This window comes from Poecilia reticulata, linkage group LG5 (genome assembly GCF_000633615.1).
Source record: "Poecilia reticulata strain Guanapo linkage group LG5, Guppy_female_1.0+MT, whole genome shotgun sequence".
Taxonomy (NCBI): domain Eukaryota; kingdom Metazoa; phylum Chordata; class Actinopteri; order Cyprinodontiformes; family Poeciliidae; genus Poecilia; species Poecilia reticulata.
Genome location: NC_024335.1, coordinates 17,026,656 through 17,044,452, shown reverse-complemented (window position 1 = coordinate 17,044,452; position 17,797 = coordinate 17,026,656). Strand labels below are relative to the sequence as shown.

Sequence of the window (17,797 nt, the reverse complement as noted above, 5' to 3'; positions counted from 1 at the left end):
ATATATATAATATAAACTTTAATGTCACCAAAAACCAGAGGTTAGAGATAGTTGGGAGTCATCCTTTAGTTTTGTTTTGGTGTCATTTGACTTATCCACTATAAAACAATGCTGTACTTGTTTGGCGTGCATGCATGCTGAACTAAAAGTGCCGTAATAAAAATCTTTGGTATTTACATGTATACTGTTACATCCATTAGACTATGCAATGCTCTGAGAAATGGCAAAAACCCAAGAAATTCATCTCATCCCCAGTTGGCATTGTAAATATTTAGGAGTTAAAAAGACTAAACTAGTCTGGCTCGTTTGACAAAGTTAACAGATCTGAAAGGCTCTTCTCTTTAAAAAAAATACATGAAGGCTCAATTTAAAGGATTTGGCCAAATTTCTGCAAGGAATTTTTTTTTTTAACTTCACTTAGAACTTGCAGACAGATGTTATTTCCAGTAAGTTTGTAGATAAGTGACAGTCAGACATGCTTTCCAACTTCAGTTGATTTAGAGATATTTAAAACAACTCCAACTAAAACTGTTTGTGTTTTGGATTCAACACTTTATAGCGGATATTAGGCTGCCTCATTTCGCTCGAGACGGCTGTAAAGTCAGACATTGTTTTCTCAGCTGAACTCTTTGTCAGCGTTACGGTGAGAAGTGTAGATCGTTGGCTCGGCAGGTTGCATCAATCTGACCACCTGCGACTTCTATCTGCTCCGACTCTGCCAGGAGTTTGACTTGTTTTGAGTTGCTGACCTCAGACTTGGGTCTCTGTCTATTCACGTTTGTACGCGGGCAACGAAGATCCACAACAATTAATTTTTGTGTTTTTTGGACAGCTGACACCAAATGGACATGTCAGGCTGTTATGTACAATGCCTTGTTTGGCAAAAACAACATATGAGCATTAGCAGAGCGCTAGTAGATGGGCTTGCAGTTGGTTTTTGTCTTGCAGTAATTGAGTCCAGAAACATTGCAATTGAGTCTAATGTAAGGCCATCTGTAAAACAGCTCGCCTGAAATTAGGTTATTAGTAGAACTATTATCCAAACATACAGCAGCAATCGCCAGCAGAATAGCTGAAAAGGAGAGAAATTAAACCATTTAAGTGGCTCATATTTTGATCTGACTAACCTTAAGAGAGATGTGTTAAAATAAACACTCACAAACTTTTATGAACTGAAGAAATGTTGAAAAGAATAGTCGGACAAAACTCCTCCACAACCACTCCTATATAAGTCAATTGCTGCTAAATATAGCTCTAAAAGCTTCCTTTGCTTTTCACATACATGCTCTCTGTTGTGTCTGTTCGATTAAAAATATCAAATGTTGTACCGTTGAGGTTAGATGATGTTCTGCTGTACTTACCGTTTATAAGTTAATGTATGTTCTCTAACACACAACTTTTCATTTTCACCTGACAGCCTGACTTGTTCTTAGAAGTCGTCCGTGGGAATTTGAGGTTCCAGGGTTTTGTCCTGGTGCCTTTTTCTGCCTAATGCCACACCATGATGCATCCAGACCCTCCTTTGGAACACGTGTTTACTTTAATTATAAATAAGAAAATAATATATGAGGGCATCAGAAGGATTTGTTTCAGTCACTCAGCTGAAAAAGCCGTATTCTGAATCTATATAAGTTCCATTTTTTTTGTTACGGGTTCCTTATTTAAGTTCACCTCTGGGTCATTTTTGTTTTCATTAACTGAGTTGTGCTTGTATAGAGATCTCACAACTTCTCCAACTCCCATATAAATCTCTTTTCTTGGGAACCGAGTGCTGCGGGCTGACAGGGAAGAAGAAGAAGAAGAAAAAGAGGAACATGAAAATATTCTGAAATCCTTTTTTTAAACCTGACGTTTCTGAACGTCAGTCCTGACCAAGGTTCACAATGTGGTTTCAATATTTCTCCTATCTCATCTAACAACAGTCGTCTCTTTCTCTCTCTCCCCTTCTTTGTCCCTCTTTCAATCTTTCTTGCCCTTTAATCCTCGTATTTTATCTCCAACCTCTCCTTCTTTCCTTCTCTTTTTCTTTCTTCCAGACGCTGTGGTCGAAGAGGCAAGGTCACACGCTCCACTCTTGGCAATCAGCGGTGTGCGGAGCTTTTGCAGGTGCAGAGGATTATATGTAGCTTTGGGAACCGAGCAGAAGGGGCTCTGTGATGGGGGGACATGGGAGAAGGGAATAGATAAGTCGACGGTGGACAGTTTAATAAAGAAAGACCAGCAGAGAGATACAGGTTTCCCCAGAGCCACCTGCTCACCAGATCAGTGATATAAAGGAGCGAGGAGAGAATTGGACCGAACTTTATCCCTCTTTTTTGCTAAAAAAAACCAGAAGGAGTCCTAAACTTCCAAGGACCCTGCATTGTTTTCTCAACAGAGGGGTCACATTATCACAGATCTCCAGCACCGGAGCCAGTGGACATCACACCACGGCAGACTTTATGAGTCTGTCTCTGCCTGAATGAGTATCAGGGGAAACACAGACAACCGGAGGGAAAAGGCAGGAGGGATGAGAGGGGGCCGGGTTTGGGTCTGCGCCCCGGCAGCTGCACGACCTTCGGAGCACTGGAGCCTGAAGTGGTTTCAGGAAGAGAAAAAAAGAGAGAGAGAGAGAGAGGGGGGGGGGAAGAAGCAGAAAAGGAGTGAAACGGGGTTAGCTAAAAATAGAATGTGTAAGCAAAGAGCACTGAGTTCAAATTAAAAATTTACGCCTTCCTACACCAAAGAAGAGCAACAGATAAAGACTAAAGTCTCGGGTAAAACAGTTTCCTTTTCCTTTTTTCTCATCGGGAAGGTCCAAACTCAGAGATATGGGTCAAAGTAGAATGTAAACTGTGTTAGTTTTGCAGATTTTCACAGATGCTAAATTGAGTGGAACATAATTACGCAGGAAGAAGACGAAATCTCTCACGACTTTTCAGTGAATCTGGAGTGATTCTCGTTATTGTAGAAGGAAGGTCCAGAAAGATGGACTGGCACTTTGTAAAAGTTATTTAAAAAATAAAACTTGTCTTTTAAAGATTGAAAAGAAATCAAACCCTGATCATCTGTAACACGGCTTAGCTGATATTAATTCATCTATTGGAAATCGCTAAATGTTGCTTCTCTTCCTTCCATCTTCTGCTCCGCCCTACCGTCACTTGTAGGAAGGGCGGTGTGGTGGAAAGCATTGAGTTATCCATATCATCATGGCTACTTCTCTGGGGCTGTAACATGTGCCAGGGCAAATTTGCCTCAGTTAGACCAAGAGTAATGGAAAGATCTAGATGGCGGCGCTGATCGGTGAACCTTGCCTGGAACATTTTGCATTGGCTCAGTTTTTGGAATAAGAATCCAGCTAACCTTGGTTTTATCTGTTCAGGATCATCGGAATTTATTCCTAGGATCACTTTAGATGAGCCTGTGCATTTCCACTGCACCGTTCAAGCTGACAAACAGTAGTTTTTGCTAGTTTTGAATGACAGTAATGGCAAAAGAAAATAGAAATCCCAGATAGACAGAATGGTTTGGCAGCCATCCAGTGACATCACTGGAAAGTTTTAAGAAGTCGGCCAAGAAGTTGTGAAGCATAATAATAACAGAAATGTTGCTAATACAATCAGCTGTGACTTATTTGATTACTTTAGCAATATTTTCAATGTTTCGAGTGAGAAATACTCCACTCAATAGAGCTTCAGTCTGCAACAAAAGGTTTAGGGGTTGAATAAAGTGCAAGTAAGCGATTATATTACTCTGACCTAAGAAATCCACAGAGTGAGTGAAACATAGCAGCTTAGCGTAAGCCTCCAGGACTTGAGCTCTGACTGAAAGAATGTGTCACACCATCCATCATTGCTCCCAGTCAACACTTTCTACCATGACGAAAACGTAAAACCCGCGACGTAAATCCACATTTCACGACCGGAGCCGTCCACCGAGCCGTTGTCGAACGTTTGTGTCTTTCAGTCTATAACTCTTCCTCGGCTGGACCGGGCCAGACAGGACGGGAAGATTGAGGTTAGCCGCTCGGGGTCGTTGCTGGTCTGGAGGTGGAGGAGAGGAAAAGACAGTTAGGGGAGGACACGGCACCCAGAGGAGCCAAGACGCGGTGCTGCGCCGCCCCACCTGGAAACGGCACACAGAGAGAGGAAGCATCAGGGTGATGAAATGAGACTTTGGTCTGCTGGAGGAGAATCGGTTTTGTTCGAACATTCAGGAGCTTAAATATCTGGAATGTTCTTAAAATGTTGAGGTGTGATGAAAGAGCGGCAGGGGACAGCAGACCTGGGACAGGATTTGTGTTCACGTCTTTGTTATCGTACTCCCACGTAGAAGACGTCCATCAATCAGTCCATTAGTGTGTACATCACCTATCCATCTGTCCGTCTGTGTCCTAGATATGTTTTAGGTCTCCTCCCATCAGGCAATTGCCAGAAAACCTCCGAAGGGATCAACGTAGAGTGGCTGATCCTACCTTCCATGTCTCGGTTACATGGTAGACAGACTGATAAATCTAAAGCTTCGGTTTTTGATGCAACTCTTTCTTCATCGCAACAGACCTGAGTCAGTCCCACAAAACTGCAGACCAGACCCCTATTCTTCCTATCCATCCTATCATCACTTGTTAACAACTCACCGAGACACTTAAATCCCTCAACTTGAGGCAGAGACTGTCCTCCCGTTCGGAGGGATTACTCCACCGTGTTGATGATGGGAACCATGGCATCAGAGGAGCTAACTCTCCTCCCGACAGCTTCACGCTCGGTTCTGAACCGGTCCAGTTCCCTCCCCCACACCCCGTAACCGTCATGATTTGAAGACGCCAACACAACTACATCATCTGCAAAACATCAAAAAATAAGGCCGTAAGCTTCCCTCTCCGCTTCACGGCTACACCTTGAGATCCTGCCCACTACAAACTCTCTTTTGCTCGTCTGTAATCTCCCAGCCTTTTGAGATACTCAGGCATTTTTAATCATCCACAAGATCTCCGCTTGTATCCTCCTCTGACTTATGGCAGACTTGAACTCGGTTTCCTCTCTTCATCCTCGTGAAAACTGACCGAGAAAAAGAATGAGGTCATCGACTGATTTCTTTCCAGCCTTCAACCCCATCGTGGGATTTTTTTTTTCTATCTAGCCAAATTTAGATCATTTAATAAAGCTCTCCGCGTAGAAGATTTATTTGCTTAGTGCGTTCTTTGACCGTTTTCCAAAAATATCATAAAAGATGTTACAGTAAGTCTGCTTTATTCCCGTGTTCATCCGACCGAGATAGAGAAGTGAAAAACCCTAACGTAATGACAGAGCTCCTGTTTTACGTACGCTGTGTCTTGAAAAACAATCGTGTCGCCTGAACTTTTGCAGATTTTGACACATTACAAAAAGAAAATGAAGTACATTTCAAAGTAAAATGGCTGACGTCTCTACCAGATTTACGCATCCGGATGTTAAAATTTCCGTCTGTCCTTGTTCTTGCTCACGCTCAGTCAAATTAGATGGAGAATGTCTATAAAAATCAGCTATGAAGCAATGGCATAGACTCTCGATTAGATTTAGATATGGACTTTGACTGGGCCATTTTATCACCAAACAAAGTATTCCAGTGTATCTCTGGCTGCCTCTTTTTTTTTTATAACCATTTTTTTATTCTTGGTCTGCCAAAGTGTGGGATATTGTTCTACAATCTGTCCACCCTGCTGGACTTCTGACTGCCATGAGTTGCACCAAGTTTGATTTAGGGGGATCAAAGTACAAATACATGCCACACCATTCAGATTTTCATGCTGTGTGTTGGTTTATTATACTATGCCTCAATGACATCCATCAAAGTTTGTCCTCATGAAATGACAAAATGAGACGCTGAACATTAAGGAATTATTGATGTAAAACAAGCACCAAATTTAGAATTAAGACATTTTATATCAATGAACTGTTTCAGGAAATCACTTAAGCAATGATTACTAGATAATCAAAAATTGTACTTATTTTATTATTATTTCTAAATTAACAGCTCTTTACATATTTTTTTTATGGCTGTGACATGTTTTATTTTTTATTTTTACTATAAATGTTCACTGTAAATCACACTACTTTTAGCTACGCGCTGAAATCTGTTATAATATGTTATATGTTAAATTTTAATATGTTGTTCTGGATGTTAATTGTAATTGTTTTGAGTCTTTCCATTAATCTGCCAGGAGGCTACAGATGAAAACGAGCCTCTTTGGCTCAATATAGCAAATCTATGTGATGTATTAATGCAACTCACAAAATCATAAAGTTACTTGTAAGTTAGTTTTTGTCTTATTTCAAGTGTGTTAAGATATTTTTTCTAGAAACTAAACCAAAAAAACACTTGGTAATACTTTGTGTTCTTTCAGTGAAGGTGATGGGATGGGCTTGGATGAAGATTGTTTTTTTTAATTTTTTTTATGAACGTTGGAAACCAACAGGCCAAGCGTTCTGTCTCCCTTCGCCTTAAAGTGTCTGCAGTCAAGTAGATTTATTGGTTTTGTGTATTTTCTAGGTATCCGTTTGTCTAAACGCGGCTGTCTTTCGTAGGCGCGGTGGCAGCCTTCGTCACCACCCCTCTCGACGTGGCGAAGACCAGGATCATGCTGGCCAAGGTACACGCTCCACACACGCAGACTCGAGCGCACGCGGCCTCCTCCGGCAGCTGCTTTTAAACACCGCTGTCAGGTGATGGCTCGCAGGCAGGGAGCAGAGCCACGGTCTGGGCCCGGAGCCCGAGCGCATTTCTCCGGTGTGAGCGGGGGCAGATCGAGCCGAGGTAGAACCGGGACAGCGCACATCCATCACCTGCTCGGGTTGGAGGGTTTGGGGGGGTATGGACAGTGTTTGGGGGGGAAAATGGGGGATGGAGGGAGAGGCGTGTTTGTGTGCATGGTTAGTGTTAAGAGCGAGGACTCGTTCCTGCTACGAGGGAGTTTCCATCGCGGCGCTGCATGTCTTGCAGAGGTGAAGCCAAAGCACGCTGTCCCTTCTGTTAACTCCCCCCACCCTCCTCCTCTCCCTACCCTCCTCCTCTTCCCATCCTCTCTGTGTGGTGATATTCCTCCTCTTCCTCACCACTTTTTTCTCTTCTGGCTCTGTCCAACTGCATGTCTGGCTTCTTTCAGGGTGTCCTGCATGCGTTTGTGAGCAGGACACCCCCCATCTCTCTCTCTTTCACGCACACACATGAACTGTCCTTGGAGAAGACACAGTGTTCCATTTCCACCCCCATCCTAACTAATGAGACTGGAATCAACAAAACAATCGGACAGGCTTGGATCTCTGACGAGAAGCCGTTGGCTGGAGGTGGAACTGCACGGTACAAAAGCTTCCAGTAAACTTTATCTGACAGCCAGCTGCTGTAATCTAACCACCCGCTGAGGACTCTGCCTGCAGCACAGGTCCAGCTATAACTTTATAAGGCCAAGACTTTTTAAATGTTTTTTTTTTTTTTTTGCTTTGCTCTGCAGAAAATTTTATACAAAAGGAAACAAAGTTTGGAACTTTTTTTGGTCATCAGGGGGAAACCCCCCCCCCCAAAAAAAAAAATGATCACGTCCTTTTGACTGAATGCAATAATTATTATAATATTCATGTTTTATGATGTAAAATTACCTTCTGATGTCATTTATTAGACTATTGTTTAATAAGGAAAATGTCGTGAAATTAGATATGGCTTTTTACAAAGAACAGGGTTCTTATGTGGTCTGGACTGGAGGTCAGATTTACGGCCCGACCCGAACTCGACCCCAAATTCTGGCTTCCGTGGATCGTTCAATCCGCCTGCAATACGTACAGCACACAGAAAACCCAACGAGAATGTGCAACATGAAGTTGTTATTTTAGTGTAAATACAGGAGTAGATTGTTTAACTTGCTCCACTCAAGCAGCAGGATAGGATCCTATCAGTCACACATCCCAGATGATTTGCACTTGACTCACCCCGATGTTACAACAAACGACAAAGTGGAGCTGGAGGACGACAAACAAAAGCTGAAAATGAGAGAAGTTACACTGCTTACTTGAATTATTTTTTAACAAAAGCAATAAAATCTTAGGTAAAATAATGTTTAGTTGTTAGTTCTTAATTAAAGGGAAGTGGTTGGGTCGGATCGGGCGCTGACCCGATGCCTCTGGGTTGGATATTTAATTCATTTTTTTCTATTATTTAAAAAAAAAAACTATTGAAAAAAGAAAATGAATTATAGGGACAGATACCATGTGGCCCAAAGTATTGGGTCAGCCCTCCAAATCAATGAATTCAGTCATTCCAATCATGGCCACAGCCACACACGTATAAATTTAAATAAATTTGGGTCTGTCCTTCTACTGTTCCAACATGACTGTGTGCAGGTGCAGAAGCCATTTTGAGATCGTCCAACATCAGTGTCTGACCTCACAAATACTCTGCCGTAAGAATGCAGCAAGATTGCAAACTGGTACAATACATGAAGTAATTGAAGCATGGATTATTTTAAAAGCGAGGTTGCACAAATACTGTAGACATCATTTTGTAAGTCAGTTATTTGAAATTATATTTTAATATACGCAAATAAATTTAAAATGTAATTCTTATCACTTTTTACCAGCCATCTTTTTGGAAGCCAAATTACAGAATCTTTTCAAAGCTCCATTTAGAAAGTGTAAATTATTATCCAGAATTTATATACATTTTTAAAACTAATACATTACAAATTATTCTAAATAGTCTTAAGTGGCTCTACACATCAGCCGCAGGCAACGCAGGTTCAGAGCGGAACAGAACAGAACCGGTGTGGATGGTTTGGATCGGACAAACCTCAGGAAGTCTGGGGGGGCTGGAGCTCGGTTTCCTCGCCACACCGGACAGAAAGAAAGGGTCATGTTGTACAGTCGACAAAACAGGCGAACATCCAGGGACCCAGCTGGATGTGCGAAAGCCTCCACAGCAGAACTCCGACTGCCTGGTTAGCCACAGCGCTGCTGCAGGCGGACCTCCTGCTCCGCTGCCATTCAACTGCTCTGCTTTCCTCAGACCGGACTCCTGTCATCACCGTAACGCTCCCCACCAGCACAGCAAGGCTGGCTCAGGTCGCCGGGTGCAGGAACAACACTTCAGATACCGTAGAATTCTGAAAAAGGATCATAATAAACATTTAACGTCAGACGACAAAGTTAGTCACGTCAGGAAAATCTCCCCGACCCGGTTTGAATGAAAAATAAGGTCCGTGTCAGCAGTTAGACGGGACCTGGGGGCCTCTGTGTGTGTGTGTGTGTGTGTGTGTGTGTGTGTGTGTGCGTGTGTGTGTGTGTGTAGTTTCCAGTTTTCTCCATCATTTTTCTGACCTCAAACAGGAGGGCGGACTGCTTCTAGTTTACGACCGAACACAAACACAGGGCCGCAAAAAATCCTGGGAATTTCTGGTCCGAGGCACGATGGGAACATGATTTGAGCTGAAAATGTTCACAAACGCAGCCGGCCGTCGTGCAAACGCACACGACAGTACGAAGGGCGCAGACGGAGCTGCACAGTCCGTTTCCTGTTGGACGTCGTCCACGTGCAAAGTGGGACCCCGGCGCAAGGGGGTCAAAAAGTTTGATTTCCCGGATTTACTCCTCCATATCTATTCATAAAAAGAGGAGGGAGGCAGGGAGGAAGAGCCTCAGAAAACGGGGGAGATGCGGAGGACTCCCTCAGCGTGAGTCCTTTGATGTGGAAAACAAAAATCTCCTTTTTAATCGACCCTCTAATGGGACACACATGAGCACCGTCCTGACCTCAGCTACTCTGGCTTCGTTTCTTCTCCTCTCTCTCTTTCTCTCTGTGTGTGTTTACATGTTTGTATTTGCACGAGCACACACACACTCATGCTTTTGGTAACGTCCAGACTTGTGTGGCGGATCGAACGAGAAAGAGAGAGACAGAGGGAGATAACATGCAATTGATTCAACCATCGAGGGAGGGAAATGGGACAAAGAAAATATTAGTAATCGCTCCATGCCGTTGCTCTCCATTAGAAGCGCTCGTACCTAGCAGCGCCCCGAGGCAGCACAGCTGTTCATTCGCATTTCATCCAGACACCAACTTTGCGCCGTCACTCTCCTCGTCCGCCGGCCTGAACTGACGGGGGGGGTGAGGAAAGGAAAGAGACAGCCTCCATATCATCCTGAGTTCAAACTCCACACAAAAACATCAGGTGGTTTCACTCAGTAGCCGGCTGCAGATGGGGAGGTTAGCTCAGTTATAAGAGAGGTCAAACACACCAAGTAGTTAGAAAAATATTTCAGCTCTCGTTAGGTTTTTTAAAAAAAATTTTTATGTGAACTATGATCTCCCTACTTATGTTCAGATATGATGCAAAATTACACACTTGTTAAAATGGGAGTGACTTAAATTAAGACCTTGGCTTTTTTCACATCTAATGTAACTTTACACACATGGACAAAGCTGTCGGTAGCCCTCAGTTGATGAAAGAAAAACCACACAATGGTCACAGAAATAACTTGTGTTCATTTGTTTGAAAATGAACACATGAAAGTCAGACATTTCTTTTCAACTGGGTAAATAAATAATAAACTCACCAAACTAGCCTGGACAAAAATGATGGTCCCCTTAATATTTTGTTGCTCGACCTTTTGGGGCAATCCCTGCAATCAAACTATTGTGGGGTTTTCTTTCATTAACCGAGGGGTTCAGACGATTTTGTCCACGTGTGTAAATTCTTCACAGTTTAACTGGAAAAACAAAATTATTAGGAAAAACCTGTATAAGATTTTAAAAAGCTGGAATAACTTGGCTGTAGAAGTCAAGGCTTCTTTTGTTACATACCTTATGGAACTGGCTTACAGCTGTACAACAACATAACCATTTGAATAAAAACTGTATTCCCACATATTAGAATAAAAAAAAACCTCCAATGACTTTGGAGTTGTTTTGATATTTCAACCAAATATCCCAGCTGTACCTGAATGCAACATGAGGACCTGTTGGGAAAACCTTTAGACTTTCATTTCAAGTTTGAGTTTGAGCTTATTGGATGCTACAGGTAGCTGGATCTGGTCTTCAGCTGATTTTTCTATGATGTTTAGCCTGAATTGCTTCGATCCACTTTTCTTCCTCTGTCATCAATGAAGTTATATATATATATATATATAACCATGCATGGAGGGTTCCACCCCAAATCCAGCACCCTGAGACTGTACACGAGCCGTAAGGAAGGAGGCAGAGGACTTGTGAGTGTGAGAGCCACTGTCCAGGATGAAACATCCAAGATCCATAAAKACATCAAGGACAAAGCCTCAACGGACGATGTGCTCAGCGAATGTCTCAGGCAATGGGGAACAGAAGACAAGGTGCTGGAAGTACCATCATGGGAGGACANGCGTGCGTGCGTGCGTGCGTGCGTGTGTGCGTGCGTGGACGCCCTGTTCCTCCATTCCCTCGTTCCACCGTTCCATAGCTATAAAGGAAAAAGAAAACTTGTCAGGCAATTTCTCAGCAACCTGTCTCCAACAGAAACACAGGGAGTCTGGGTGTTTTTCCTCAACGCGGAGGAGAGAAGGTCCTCCTATCGATGTAACAGATCACATTTTATAGACGAACCTTTATTCCATTATGCTCTGTCTTTTTATTTATTTAAAACGGACAATGTGCATTATTTAAGAAGTGCAACAGGGGTTAATTCCATCTTACGTCCCTTGGCAGGTCAATGGTATAAGACAAGATTACAACCAACATTAAATCACATGATATGTCAAATCACAAAATTGTGAAGACTGTAAGATGCTTTCTTTCTAATTTTAGTTGCTACCACTGTCTAATTATGTGTTCCCTAATAAGGGGAAGCTTTTTTTTTTTTACTGTGGGATCTTATGGTCTCCCTTGTTTTAATTTTGCCTTGTAAAATTGTCCAGTTGAAGGGGCCAGACCATGCAAAAATTGCATCAACTACTAAAATATCAGAAAATGTTATTTTTATTTTCCCAAGACAAACATTTAGATTTGACGTATAACTTTGACTTGTTTTTTGTCTATTCAGACCTTAATTCCTGTGTGACAGATTAAAGGTGTTGATGTTGTGTTTGATGTAAAGTTGGGGGTTCTTACATTATTTCTGTGTAAAATTCATAACAGTTGGTAGTTGTAAATCCAGTATCTGACCCAAGTTCTCAGAGTCCTGTTCTACCGACAGCCTGATCCCGACCAGTTCAACTTCTGCATCTTTATTTACAGATCTTAAAGGGAACTGTTTACCTAAGATGCAAATGAATGCAAAATGAGCTAATGAGAGATCTCAACCTTTACAGCTGACAGTTCTTTAGCAGCCTGCTGTGAGACAGACTTCAGCAAAATCACTAATATACAAGCGAAAAACAGAGGACCAAATACAGAACCCTGAGGTACACCAACGTTACTAGCAGCCACTTCAGAAAATCAGCCATCTGTATGAAAACGCAATTTTTTTTGTTCAATACTCAGGTATGATTTCATCAATTGCTGATCATTTTATCTTAAATTTGTGTCCACTGTCTCTTTCTCTTTAACGTCCTGCTGCTCCACTCACTCGGTTGCAGCGATGGATAAGTAAAACTCTGTCCGGCTCGTCTGCAGAGCGTAAATAACAGCAGCAGATTGATGGATGTAGGGGAGGACCAGGACAACTTATTTTATTGAGCTAGTTCTCAAGTTTTTTTTTTTTTCCCTCTCTTTTTGGACGGGGCAGCGGTGGTTGCTGGAGGTGACACCTGCGCTGACACAGCTGTCCCTGACCAGAAAAAGATGTGGGGAGGGAGAGAGGAAGAGGGGGAGGAGGAGGTAGCAGCTGAAGGAATCTCCGTCAAGAAAGACTAAACAGGGTGTCTGTCCGAGGAGCAGGAAGGGAGAGAGGCAATCTATCCGTCATCACACCTCTATTTGCTCTCTGTCCTCCTGCAGGCGGGCTCAGCCACGGCGGGCGGCAACATCCCAACGGTGCTCTGCGACGTGTGGAGGAGCAAAGGCCTTCCAGGGTGAGGATGTCTGTCTTCAGTCTGCTGAAAACGTGATCGACTCTTCAAACAAACAAACAAAGCGGTTTCATCCCCGCTCATCCTCAGGAAACCTCCCGTTTTTACGTGAATCCATTCAGCTCCTTCCCCTCCTCCCCTCCGCGGCACACAATCGAGCGCGTCGACACAAGAGAGCGGCCTCCCCCGGGGGGGTGGGGGGGAGCGGGGCGGGGGGGATTTATGGTGGCGGCTGAAAAATGAGATGCATAAAAGCTTTTTGCTGCAGACTCACTCTATCGTCCTATTGATTAAGGTGTTAGAAGGGCCAAGTGGACGGGTTTATTTGAGTGTTTTGATGTGTTTATGATACGTGCCGGACAAAAGGGGCCAGGTCTAATGGGGCCGCAGAGGGCCGCCTGTGCTAAAACAAACCCTCAGCTGTGGTGAATAATGGGCCACTTGTGTACAAGCCACCATCAGTTAGTCAGGATGCGTCTCAGCTTAATGCTCACGGCGTTTGGGACCGCTCCCCACTCTTTGACTTTCTCTCTCTCTCTCTCTCTCTCTCTCTCTCTCTCTYTCTCTCTCTCTCACACACACTCACACACACACACATATATATTCTGTACTTTCCAGAACTATTCATAGAAAACGTGTCCCCCCCCACATTTTGTCACATTATGATAAAATCTGAAAGGTGTGACACGCATTTGGAGTCGGCTATCTTTACTTTGATGCCCCTAAATAAAATTTTGATCAACCACCTGCTTTCACAAGTTAACTATTATTTTTATTTATTTGTATTATTTTTGTCATTTATTTACATTTTAAAATGAACAAACGTTTTAAATCAAAAGGAGTAGTTGGAAGAAAAAGTCTTTTATAGTCTACGCCTACTCTCAAAAGTCAATTCGCTACACCATAAGCAACTATAAGCATCAATCAAATGCGCTAGAATGTCTCTATCATGTGCTAGAATGGCCTAGTCAAAGTTCAGAGCTAGGTCCAATTAAGAATTCGTGGTAAGACAGGTGTTTACATGCACTCTTCATCTAATCTGTACTGAGTTTGAGCTAATCTGGACGTTTGACATTTTAGTTGGTGGAAACATAAACCAAAAGACTTTCCAAATGTAATTGTTGCAAAATGTTTTTCAAAAGTATAAATTCTTTCGTCAGATTAAACAAAAAATAATCATTTTTATCCAACATCATTATTATGCTTGTTGGTCTATATTTAAAATTCCCCAAATATCAAATGTAAGGAGGTTTGTGGTTGTAACAGGAGCGAAATGTTGAAGCAGTAGTACTCTCTACTGTTTAGCTTCTTTATGGCTCATTTGCCTGAAGTCTATTTTTTTTTTTTTTAAAAGTACGTTTTTGCTTTCGTAAGCAGTAAGAACGCTGTCAGACTTCTCCAGTAGTCTCAGTTTGGCTGCGCCGCTCCACTTGGAGATGTTTGGAGTTTTTCCCCACTTCCTGTCTTCTCTTTATCCAACTCATCTTGGTCTTAGCCATACCTGCAGAACGTACAACACGTATAACGCTCCACAACACGCCAAACTCCCCTTTTTTCTGCTTTGTTTCTCGATGCAAGTCCTTAGAAGACAGACGGACACATCCGATGGAATGCTGTAACAAAGGAAGGTGTGTGCGTGTGTGTGTGTGTGTGTGTGTATGTGAAGTAAAAGGTTAGAAGCTGTTGTTCTCCAGGGCCAAAGGCCTGCTTGTTGCACCGGTGCATGCCTGATACAAATTGCTGGGGCTTTAAAGCTGTAATTATGGTAATAGGCCCAATTGCAGTGTAGTGAAGCTCTAAAGTGCTTCCATGTGTGCGCTAAACCCCAGAGACCCTGGCTTAGCAGGGAGCGCTGCAGCCTCCCGCCCTCCTTAAACCTCCAACAGTAACCTGCAAAATACCCACGCTGCACCAGGAGTCAAGTCAGGACTGCAGACTAATGGCCGGCATGACCTGAAGCGTTTTCAGATTTACTGATTATGCAAAACCAAAGGGAGGATATGCAAATGCCACCTCACACGGCCTCCTGCAGGCACTGAGCCCTAATTGTACCTTCTTTTTATACATTTTTTTAGGGCTTCATATCAGATTAAGGGTTTAGATTTTTACTCAGGCAGCTTTTTTCTAATTTAAAGGCTGGAACTTTTCAGAGCAGAGCAGGTAAAAGTAAGCTGATAATAACCAAACCTACGGTTTGCTTTAGGGGGGGTTGTCTGATATTTTCTGCATCAACTAACTAAATTTAAAAAGTCACGTCAACACAACAGCAGCCATTACTGAAATGTCGGGAGACTGGTGTACTTTCCTGGAATGTTCTGAAAACCAAAAACATTAATTTTTTTCCCTGTTTTGTACCTCGTACTGAGCCAGGTGGTTAATCCTTTTTGGGTTGTGAGACTGTTAAAAAAAACAAAAACAAAGTAACCTTTTGCAAGTTAGTTGTTGTGATTCTGCCATGTTTCTCTTTATAATCTTTGGCTTGGCCTAACACGGCAGTTAAATTATCAAAAAGGATATTGATGGAAAGTTAAGTGGAAGAAAAAACATGCAGTAATCAGTGTTTGTTCATCTGTTGTCCCTCTCTGTTTTACTTACTTAGTGACCAATTATGCTTTTCTCGATGACATTCAAGGATAAGTATTATCTTCCAGCTGTAAAATTCCTGCGTTTGGCACTTATCACTTGCTGTTGTTGTGACTTTAAGTTATTGATGAGCTCAATTCACACCTTAGCAATAAATCTAGCCCCTAACCCCAAAAACAGCGTTCCCCCTTGTGGGGACCAGGCTTCGGTCCCCACAACGTCGTATGTGTCAGGAAAATGGTCCCCACAAGGTATTACAAACAAACGCACACACACACACACACACACACACTCGTCTATGAGCTATTTTTAACCCCGACTCCTCAGGGAGAGATGATTGGCCGGCGGGATGCATCGGAGGCTGGCTGAGTCGGGCGGTGGGGGGAAATGCTCAGCGTGGGGAATGTTTGAGCTCTGGTTCGGCTCTGACGTCGCCCGGCGGTCCACACAGGTGGGCCCGATCCCAGACAGGAAATGGAACTCGGGTGGAGAGCTGAGACAAAACAACAGCTCGGCGTTTAAAAGTAGTTCACTCCTCGCACTCCTGCCGGGCGTTCCAGTGATCCAGATGACTAAGTGGAAACTTTTGAGAACTCATTCTTGTGACTCACTTTAAGTGAAAAAAAACCAAGCAAAAAAAGTGTTGGATATTGTTCCATAATTGGTGTTTAGTACTCCCTCTGGTTGCGACTGTAGTCCCAGAAGATGCTAAATATGGAGCAACAGTAAGGCGAGCCACGTTTAGGTGTTTTTAAAAATGGAAATGTAGTGAATGTGAAGAGTTTTTTTTTTTATTTTAGCACATTATCTGATCATTTTAAGGCTAAAATGAGGTACAAAAACAGTGTCTGTGACACGGGAGGTTTTTACAGTGTTGAGCTTTGGTCTTTTTGTAGCCAGAAGTGGTTATATTTGGAGAAAAGGCGGAGGCTACAGAGGGATACTTGAAACCCAATTTAGTTTAAAAAAGAAAAAAAGAAGAAGGCAAAAACATCTGAAATATGAAAGTGTTTTCAGAAGACCACCCACGCGCTGTGGAGCCGATCGAGCTAATGGCACGGCGATGACTCTAAGAAACATATTTGGCTTTTCAAAAGAAAATACGTCTTAATGAAGGTCTATTTATGTGATGAAGTGGGACGGGCAAAAAACGTGAAACGAATGCCAATGTCATTAAAATAAACCGTCTGCGAACAACAAAATTTAATGTGACCGCTTAGGAATACTGGGTTTTTTTATATATTTTTTTACTTTGTTGAAAAAAAAAAACAGCTTAATGACATCGGAGGAAAGTGGGCAAAATATTCACGATTTAACTCGATAAAATGGATGTTTCGGCATAATGACACGGCAGCCGAAGTATAAATATAGACGTTCTGTGAAAATTAGTGAACAAACAGAAACATGAAGACCGAAGAACAATCCAGAAAGTCAAAGCAATTTTTTTTTGGTTTACAAAACTGCAAAGCAACAGGATTGTACATCTTAAATGCAAAGTCAGCAATTTATTTTAGAAGCCATAATAAGGAACTCTGGTAACTGTGGAGGAGCAGCAGAGACCCAGCGCTCAGGTGGGAGAATCTGTTGGCAAATATTAGCTGCAGTGGCGACTACACTGATGAAACACAAAAATCTTTTTTGTCTGGTTTTTAGAGCAAACGTCTTGGTACACTTAAAATAAGACAAAACCAACTTAGAAGTAGCTTTTCAGTAAGAGGCTTGTTTAAATCGATAATATTGAAAAAAAAAACACTTGATAGACATTTTGTCACGCTGTGAGTGGAAAAAATCTACAACTGGAAGTAGTAGACTACTTTTTAGTTTGCTAATATTAAGGAAGCTACAATATAAAAAGTAAGTTAGTTTCTGATAAGATTTTGTGTTTTTTGATCTGATGTGATCAGTTATGCTTCTCTGGAAAAAAAAAAAGAGTTAGCGTCATTCTAAAATAGTTTACATTGCACTTTTTATTTCTGGTTCAGCTTTAAAAAAAAAAAAAAAAAAAAAGTCATTGCTAAGGTCAAATCTCGCCGTATTTCTGCCTTTGAGAACTTCCTTATGACTTGATGAAAACCGAAGTCTGTTATTGCAGCGATTCAGAGGTGATTTTGCAAAATGAAAACAGACCGAAACATAAGGACCAACACTCCCACGCAGATGATAAATGCAGACAGACTTTTTATTTTTTATGTGCGGCTGTAAGTTTTTTTTCATATTTTTTTTTTCGCGCCCGT

General features: G+C 42.3%; 1 protein-coding gene across 2 annotated transcripts in view; it reads left to right on the top strand.

Moving 5' to 3' along the window:
* slc25a26 (solute carrier family 25 member 26) overlaps positions 1-17,797 on the top strand; it is a 67,957-nt gene that overhangs the window by 46,003 nt on the left and 4,157 nt on the right. The window contains exons 7-9 of one of the 2 annotated variants that reach the window (XM_008409561.2): positions 2,037-2,106; positions 6,543-6,607; positions 12,910-12,983. In XM_008409561.2, coding sequence (XP_008407783.1) covers positions 2,037-2,106; positions 6,543-6,607; positions 12,910-12,983 — 209 coding nt within the window. The remainder of the gene's footprint in view (positions 1-2,036; positions 2,107-6,542; positions 6,608-12,909; positions 12,984-17,797) is intronic. The other variant, XM_008409560.2, reaches the window with a different exon arrangement.